Source organism: Atta cephalotes (assembly GCF_000143395.1).
Source record: "Atta cephalotes unplaced genomic scaffold scaffold00004, whole genome shotgun sequence".
NCBI lineage: Eukaryota > Metazoa > Arthropoda > Insecta > Hymenoptera > Formicidae > Atta > Atta cephalotes.
The window spans coordinates 694029-704216 of record NW_012130068.1 but is presented as its reverse complement, the minus strand read 5'-3'; the positions used below and the strand labels follow the sequence as shown (position 1 = coordinate 704216).

At 33.5% G+C, this 10188-nt stretch overlaps 1 protein-coding gene across 1 annotated transcript in view; it reads left to right on the top strand.

Moving 5' to 3' along the window:
• The window catches only part of LOC105625877, an 84465-nt gene that overhangs the window by 28787 nt on the left and 45490 nt on the right, over window positions 1-10188 (top strand). The window contains 7 exon segments of the mRNA XM_012207187.1: window positions 93-242; window positions 343-483; window positions 548-703; window positions 788-886; window positions 1307-1504; window positions 1599-1782; window positions 3445-3549. Coding sequence (XP_012062577.1) covers window positions 93-242; window positions 343-483; window positions 548-703; window positions 788-886; window positions 1307-1504; window positions 1599-1782; window positions 3445-3549 — 1033 coding nt within the window.

Here is a 10188-nt window from a genome sequence, read left to right as displayed (position 1 = left end):
ATATAATATATATATATATATATATATATATATATATATATAACATAACAAGAGATAGATTTCTTTTATAACGTGTTTCTATGATCACACAGGTTGCATCCGTTTTATTAGAAAATAATGCCTCGCTTACCGCAACGACCAAGAAAGGATTTACTCCCTTGCATTTAGCGGCCAAGTACGGCAATATGAACGTAGCTCGATTGTTACTGCAAAAGAATGCGCCTGTTGACGCTCAAGGAAAGGTAAGCACTTTTTAAATTTAGCATTTAAAGATCAAATTAATTGTAAAAAAGTTAACTTGCACGCATTATGCCACATTATTTTATATGTCGGTCTGTGCAGAACGGAGTAACGCCTCTTCATGTAGCCTCTCATTACGATCATCAAAACGTAGCTTTACTTTTACTCGATAAAGGAGCTTCACCACATGCCATGGCTAAGAATGGCCATACACCATTGCATATCGCTGCACGCAAAAATCAGGTACGATCACACAACGGTAATAATTAAGAATGATAGCAAATAAAATTACTTTTGCTTTCAATAGATGGATATTGCGACTACTTTGCTGGAATACGGAGCGAAAGCTAATGCAGAGTCAAAAGCGGGTTTTACGCCGTTACATTTAAGCGCACAAGAAGGCCATACTGATATGTCAACCCTTCTTATCGAGCATAAAGCAGACACAAATCACAAAGCGAAGGTAGATAAAAAAGGAACACGATGTAATTTTCAATTAACTTTTATTTATAAAATCTTACGTTATATTTATTTTTACACTTTACAGAATGGCCTTACGCCTCTACATTTATGCGCACAAGAAGATAAAGTGAACGTCGCATCCATTCTTGTTAAGAATGGTGCTCAGATTGACGCTAAAACTAAGGTAACATAATTAATAAGCTTTCTTGTATTATACACGTGTATTATAAACTTGTCAAAATAACTCACATAATCAAAAATAAGAATTCATCCTGATCATGATAATATCAACGTGACTACGATTGTGTTTTTAGTTACAGTATGTTAGCATTTTATGCATAATTAAATTATCGTAGATGACGTAATCTTCACAAGTGATTGTTCATTGCTCTATATTGTCCATTGATAACTTCGAAATAACACCTATCTCCATAACACTGTGTAGTAGTGTGACTGCTATTGGTCTTAAAGCATCTCGTTACAAATAAGACTTATTGCATTAAATAGTAAAATAATTCGTGAAATTGTATAAAATTGAACCTAATTATTTAACAGACATTACATCCAATAATACATAAAGTCTTATATCTTGTATTTTCTCTAGGCTGGGTATACGCCATTGCACGTGGCGTCTCACTTTGGTCAGGCAGCTATGGTACGATTTCTCTTAAGATCTGGTGCTGTTGTTGATAGCAGTACCAATGCTGGTTATACTCCTCTTCATCAAGCCGCGCAACAAGGACATACACTTGTTATTAACTTGTTGTTGGAGAGTAAAGCTAAACCGAATGCTGTAACTAATGTAAGTTTTATTTTATGTTTTTTACATTGAAATTCGTTGAAAATTATCAGAATACAATATAATCATATTTCGATGTAAATTATTTTTTTCACAGAATGGACAGACTGCTTTAGATATTGCACAAAAGCTCGGTTATATAAGTGTCATTGAAACGTTGAAAGTTGTCACAGAGACTATCATCACAACAACTCATACCGTTACTATTGAAGAGAAATATAGAGTTCAGGCACCCGAATCCATGCAGGAGACATTTATGAGTGACAGCGAAGACGAGGGCGGTAAGTATTCGTATTTAATCACTAATATCTTTTTGCTGCTTACTATCTCTATTTGCTGCATAATTTAATAATGAAAGTTTGCGATATTGGAACGAAATAAACTGTTATAAAAAATTTAACAAGCGTGTACGCATAAAATATTGATAATGTTGCAATTGTTTTAAAAATAGCTTGTTTCTGATATCGCAATAAATTTTACAAACATATTCTGACAGCTTATTGCTTAGCATAATTATTTTGCCTTGCATATTCGGATTTTAGCATCGACATATAATAGAGCTGATACATGTGAGAGAAAGTAAAATTGATAACACAACAATGCTTTTGCTTAAGCTGATAATACGCATAGAAACGACAGTATCTAACAAACTTTTTTAATCCTTAAGCAAAATTATATATCTTTTTAAATATATCTATATAATTGTGCAAGCAGCACGTTATCGCAATAAATATCGCATATATAGATAAAATAAGATGTATAGATTTTAAAATTACAAAGCTGAAGCTTTTTGGTAGATACAGTATTTGCACGCCAAGAAGATAAAATTTTTATGAATCATTGCATGGAAGAGAATTACGAAAACTTAATATTAAAGAGTTACGAAAAATAAAAAAGTGTAGGAGTACAAGTACATGTCTATTTGATACATAAATATTCAATCAATTCAAAGTAATGTGAAGATTAGATAGAAGTAATGAGAATTAGCAATAGAGTTCTGAGAACAAAACAGTCGCATGTTCGCGTGCATGACACAAAAACACCATTAGCATATGAAACTGAAGTTGGCTACCCAATAGAAACTGATATCCTTTCCTCGATCCACACGACCACAACGGTATAAACTATATAAGATAATCGAGATAAATAGAATTCCAAATTTCAAGAAGAGAAAATTAGCTCTATCTGTCAAAGATTCAGTTTCTTAATTATCTATTAAAGTTATCAAATGGATATCAAAATATTAAATGGAATCATTTGCTTGATTGTTGCGTTTATGTTATTTTGCAAAAGCATGCACTTAGCCAATATTCACTGGGTTGTATTATATATTTTTATTGAAACTAAAAAATAAATGATCGTAAAACTCTGATCAGGCATATTTAAGAATAAAATACGAATCAAATCTTTTAAAAAAAAACAGGATTCGGGATTGTCTATTTTATTTTATTTTATTATTGTTGATTATTTAACGATCAACTTGATATATATTAAAGATCATATATTAAATCATATATTAAATTAAAAGATCGTCTATTTATCTAATAATGTATATATTGATACAGAACTTGTAGACATGTGTAAAAACTTTCTTTAAAATTAAAAATTTAGTTGATTTAATTATTTTCGACAGTAGGGATTTAAATATCCTCATCCCATCTTGAAATTATATGACGTATTTGTGTGCCTAACAAAAAATAAAGGATGTTCTGTTAGTTCGTAACTTAGCGATTCTCTGTCTGCTTATTTAACAAGCCAGAATCCACGTCACGCGTACATCTCATTGACTCCTGCGTAGCTTCGGTGTTAGTTTTTTTTTTTTAACAACCCAGTGATAGAGAGCGAAACTTAGAAAAAAGAACAAACAAACAGTGTATATGGTGCAAAATTAGCGTTCTGATGAAACCATGACCTTACCTCGACGGCGTGTACGATGTATGTAGGTGGTGATGAAATCGGCACGGCAGCCATGAATGTGTACGGGCAGCCTCCGCACGCGCAACACGTGTACCTTCCTTCTTACTACCAGGGCCAAATGACCTATACCCGTAAGTTGTCTGTACTCTGTTTCTGTTACACTCTCTCTGTCTTCATGCGTTCCAACACGGAACGTCACCGCGGAAAATATTACGTAGTAATACATTATATGTACACGCTAGCACTGTCGCAGAACAACGTAATCGTCAGAAGATGTGTCATTGTTAATTGTCGTTCTTTTGCCGATGCGACATCCCGCATAGAAATTTTTCTAAATATTCTCCGATATCGATCAGAATGCTTGACACGCCAATTCAATCTAAAAAGATGCATCGGTACTTATTGCAATAAATATTATTAGAGAATTATTATTAATTATATTATTATTATTATTATTATTATTATTATATTATTATATTATTAGAATTATATTATTAGAGAATTTATATTGATTCATTTTTGTCTTAAATATAAGTTTTTTATCTAGAACAGAAATTAGCTCTTTTTTTACAGGGAAAATCGATATATTTTTACATCATTATTTTTATATGAAGTATTGAATTCAATAAAATTGAGAATGAAAGTTACATTAATATATTGATTGCAATTATTAATTATTTATTATTAGTATTTCAAATAGTATTTGTTAAAAAATATTAATTGAAATAAAAATTATGATCCACTTTAAATAAGCAGGAGTAATAGTTTTAAATCATTTTTATTAATATAATAAAGATAAAATAATATTTTTCTTAAATTTTTCTAAGATAATAATAATATTTTTATTTGACAATCTTAAAAAAAAAGCTTTAAAAAATATTAGAGAAGGAGCAAGCGAGATCTTTTTTCTCTTGAAATTGTCTCTTTTTTTATTTAATTTAAGATCGCGTTTGCAAAATATTGTGCTTCTGATCTGAATCTCCATAAATTTTCCAAACGGAGTCCATAATTCTTTTGAGAAATCAGACTTTTGAGAAATTAGATCGTAGAACGTTTTCTATGTGGGAGCAGCTGCTTCGTTATTTTTGACGATTAGAGCATCGTGACGTAGCGGTATACGACCATCGTAGTATCGATCATCGTCGTCATCGTTATTATTTCGTCGGTAGCGTTCGTACATCCGCATCTCGGATCACGTTCCACTCTTTCACGAGTACATTTCGAGCTAATCGAACTTTCATACATCAGATCTGCGTACAGAGACACGCACAGACACAACTATTCCTCGCCCGCTATTTTTGTCACACATTTATTATTTTCGCATTCATCTTCCTATCATCCTCTCTTTTTCTCCTCTGAATCTTTTATTTTTAATAGTAACAGTCCGATAATATACGAAATTACACTGTGTGAATTATATTCTAAATATCAAGTTACACATCATGATTTTTAATTATATAGATTATTTTAATTATATAGATTAATTTAATTATATATAGATGTTAGGAGAAGATCATTTAATAAAATTACATTTTACTATTTTACTATTGAAAATTCTTTATAAGAGAAAAGCGTTGAAAACATAATTATATTGTATTGTTTTAATATAAAATCTGAGAAACTTGATATATACGCGATTTTCAGACGATTATAACGGTATCGCTGTAATACCTTAAGGATTTATAACACACCTAATGCAGTATTGTATTTTATTGTATTTTCTTAAAGTTCTTTTTCTTAATGGGGAACGTTTAAATGCGGATAATCTTAAATTTCTGATGTTCAAAATATCTAATGTAGTTCTGATATTGTTACATAATTTTTCCATGGAATATTTTACGATCGATGGAATAATAAACCCTCGGCACGTGTGGTTTCAATTGTGTCGCGTTCCCGGTGCAATCTTATAACTATTATATAAAAAGCAATATGCGATCACCAATGTGATCGTTATCATTATCCCGCGTATGATAAATGGACGGCATTCTTTCGTTACGCTGCTTCAATAAACGTAGGAATTGCTTTTGCTCTTATTTATTGGAACAAATATCTCAAAGAATGCGAGTTAAACGATACGAGTATCGGAATGTTCACTATCATAAATAAAAAATTATAGAGAATATCCTTAGAAAATCTGAATAATAAAAAATGCGAATTTTGCAATGTCAATATTTGCAACAGACATTTCGAGATACAAGGTTTAAAAAAGCTTCTTAGCAAAATTAAAAAGTTTCTCTATGTGTATAAATTATACAGAATCAACTAGAATACATGATCTTTTTAAATCGAATCGAATTTTAGATGTCAGAAAATTTTCTATGCGGATATCATATTTAATACGAACTACGTTTTTATTGTTTTTGCATATTTTGTTCACATGAAATGAATTTAAGTTCAATTTATGCTAGTGAATTTAATCTAGTGAGATCTCCGGACTTATTGCCGGATTTTTCTAGCTTTCCACGCGAGTACGCACTTGCACGTGTCAAAAGTGAACTCACCAAATCGCTCGTAAATTAGGCCGGAAGTAGAGAGGCACATGAATTTAACTCTGCAGGGGGGATCTGGTTCTCTGGTTGTGAGATGCGACTTTACGTACATTATAAAAGCAACGAAGAACAGGGCGTGCGGTTACCATTAATGTAATTTACATAATAACGAGTTGCACGATCGTTATACCAGCCGAGGCGCGTTTCGACGTCGTCCTCGTCGACGTCGTCGTCACCATCATTGTAGTTGTACCTACCACACGATACCGCCCTCCACTTCAGCTACCTGTTATGCAACGACCGCCGTGCGTATCACAGCCGCGTTATTAGTGCAGTCAGTCCAACCCCTGCCGCTTGGCGTGTAGCCAAACGCACGGATCCCGGACTGAAATAATCTCGTATTTATATAACGTTACACGCGCGGCGGCCGTCGATTAAGAGAAGAAACAGAGAATAAATAAAGCGTGTGAATTGTAACGCACTCACGCACGCGTCGACGCCCACGCTTGAATTTATCGCATGAACAATATCGCGTTTATCGAGCGCATTTTGAACGGGGTCGATCGTAATCAGCTGAAAATAATATATCGGCGAATTTAGGAAACTGCCGAAAGAAACGATTCTTCGTTCGAAGAAATGGATTGTTTCGCCCACTAAATGCCCTCGAATTAACTGCATTGTCTTTACTTGTGATTATCACGATTAAATTCGTATAACTGATTAATTGGTTGTATCGCAAGAGAAAAAGGATCGTCCTGCCAAACGACAATAAATAGTAATTCTATTACGATCCCGTCTTATCTCGCACTGAGCGAGAGCTTTCAAATTTCATTTGCACGATAAACTTTGACCTACGTAATGTCAACGTGATATGTTACAAATTGGCTTTATCTACTAATTGGCGCCACTACGATTTGATCAGATAAATCGCTAGTGAAATAAATCGTTCCCCTCGCGTGTTCTCATCGATTCTTCTCAACGGCAAAGAAAGGCGCCGCGATGTCGATGGCTACTCCGGTACGATAAATAAAGTGGCGGGAAAAGCTCAAAGGCAGCTACTATTATAAAATTGGTGATTCACAGAATGAGGTCACGTTCCTAGCGAGTTGCCGGTCGAACCTGTATCAATCTTCCTTGAACAGTCGCTGTTCCTGACCCCCGTCGACGCCACCGCTGCGAGCACGCGCGCGAAAATAAAGGAAGTATTCAACGCGCCCGTGCTTAACGTAATTAAACGAATTGGATCTAATCGAGTGAATGCTTAGCCGCTGGTCGTCCCATCGACCGTGTGCCAGTACGCGATATTCAAAGTGAGGCCACGGCCTACGAAGCTGATAAGCCATACGGCCGATCAGCTGTCGTGTGATAAGAAGCGAAACAGCGAGTCGAAAACTGTGATTGATTTTTTGGAAAAAAAAAATGAAAGAAGAAAGACAAATATCGATAATGCAATATGTTGTTGCCGGCTATCACCTTATAATTTGCGGGGTATAAATCTTGTTGTGAAAAATTAAAAATATATTGGATCGCTGCATTTCTATTCATTTCTATGCCACCTGCATATCGAGTGCAGCACGCATTGCATGCGAAGTTCCGGACGGTCTATCGAATGGCTCGTCGCGATAGTGCATCAGTGGGCTAACGACGCTTGAGAGGATACGGAACGCTTCCTCCAGGCTAGGGAAATTCATCGAAACGAATTCTGCAAGAGAGGAAAAGAAAGACAGAGTGAGGAGAAACGCATCGGCGAACATGGCCAAGGGAAGAGCGAAGAAAAAGAGATTCACGTGCGGCTGTTCGTGCGGGTGTGGCAGCAGGAATAGTGACGTATTATGTAAATATCGTGCATCTGTTGCGTTACACCGCAGCCGTCTATCCGCAATATTCAAACGTAATCCTCCGATCGCTCGCGCAAGCGGAAATCGCGAAACAAACGCGAATTTTTCCTTTCTTTGATCGCTTAAAAGAAAATGCCGCTATTTTTATATAAAAAAATTAAACAGATCGTAATGTAGAACCTTGTAATAATAATACTTGGATATTTATTACTGATAACAAATTAAAAGGGTTTTAAAAACATCGAGAATAACAAGTGGCATTTATTCGGATTTCCTTAGGATTATATATGTTACGCTTTGTGTGTGATCTGATCCTTTATAAATTTTTCCAATCTAAATCTATGAATTTTTTGTAACTAATTGAACTAATTACGTCCCAGAAATCTTCTTACAATATTACATGTATTTGCTATTTAAAAAAATGAAAAATTTTTAACTTTTTTTCCTTTGATTAATTTCAGATAAAGTTTGTAAAAGTAAAGCTATGTATTAGCAAATATAATTTTATATAAAGTATAAACGAACTTGGATACAGTAGATAGCTATATCGACAGATTTTGAAGTAAGATTTTAAGTTCTGTTACGCAGTTTCGAATAAAGTTGCAGCTCCAAATTAGCAATTTATTGTTAGCTATGTAGTCATCACGTAAATTGCAAATTGATTGTAATTGCGATGCGCAAAAGTGATGTAAACAATTCTTTCTACACAATATGATGGCTTAAGTTTTCTCCGATAACCAATGCTTACAAAACGATAACGTGTATCACGCCACGCGACTCTGTTTCCATAACGTTAAGTAACGTACTTAACATTAATAAACATTAAATGCTCACTTCCCACGAGTTTTTGTTCATTCGACATAACACATTCTTTCAATTAAACATTATCTAGCTTGCTAAGTCTATGTTGTTTTACGTCATCGGTTTGAGATACTAATTAAGCTGATCTAATTTTCCGATGCATCTTAAAATTTTGATGTAGTTTTTTCATCGCATTTGTAATTTTAAATATTTGGTTTAAATATTTAACTCTGTGTGTGCGCGCGCGCGCGCGCGCATGTGTGTGTGTGTGTGTGTGTGTGTGTACATATCAATAAGAAGTATCTTGAAAATCTACATTAAATTATTAGCTCGAAGGAAATTTTCCTTATAATGTTATTTTTCATTAAATAGTTTTATTACGTAGAAGTCTCTTTATTAGAAATAATGAGGTTTCCAAAAATCTATTATACAAAATACAAAATCTTTTTATTTTTATATAAACAATTTATTTTTACAAATAATGATCAACATACATTCAAGTAGCAAAAAAGTTTACGATTTACGTAAATATTTCAATATGGCATAAAAATGCAGGATGAATCGAATAGATAATTAAAAGTGCTAAAATACATCGATACATCCTGGAATATCTCGAAATGTTCTCGTTCTAGAGGGATGACACATGTTCAACACGTTACATGTACAACCGTCACATGTTACTCTTCGTTGTGTATTTACTGACGCCGGTGTTACTATTACGTGATAATCAGTGCTTATGAAGAGATAACAGACCACGCTGTATCGCGCCACGCGACCGTGTTTTCGCAAGTTTGTTAATGAAAGCTAAACACTCGTGCTCTGTAGCTCATTGTTTGGAATTGGAGCCGCGTCGTCCGCGGAATGAATGACGAACATTCTCGGACATAATGCGTATGCATATCGAGATTCGGGTCGCGATTTAAGAGAAATCCACGATGTTCTTTCTCCCTTTAAAAGACTTTTTATACTCTATCGTAAATATCCAAAAATATTTGCGACTCCGGAAAAGATCATTTTTTTAATAATATTATAATAACCAGGGTTGGTTAATATTAATGTCTTTTTTTAACTGAATAAAGTTAAAGTTAATGGCTTTACAAAATTAATAAAGTTAAGTTGAAAGTTGAAGGAATAAAAAATTAACTTAACATAAGTTAAGTCAATACTTACTTTAACTTAAGTTAAAAAAAAGTTAATTTTGAAAAAAATGATTTTTTAGATCATAATGTCCTAATTTTTCTTAAAATGACATTAAATAATTACAATATAGATTATTAAGTAAATTAAATTTTTATTTTTTATTCATATGTGATATAAGTATATAACGATATAACTATATAAGTTATATAACTTATATAACTTTAAAAGAACAGCCAGCACATAAAGAAGATATAAGATCAGTGACATTATGATCACTTTTTAATAAATCTTAAGTCATAAGAAATTGATCAATTACAATTGAATGCGAGAAGAATATTTGACTGTAATTGGTCAATTTCTTATGATTTACGGTTTAAAACACCTATGTAGATCCGGACTAAGGCTTATAGCATAAGGCATAACCGCAAAAACAATCAGAGGACTGTATTAGCATCTTAAGAAATTACTTAAGATGGTCTTAAAACAATGAACAGATTACGAA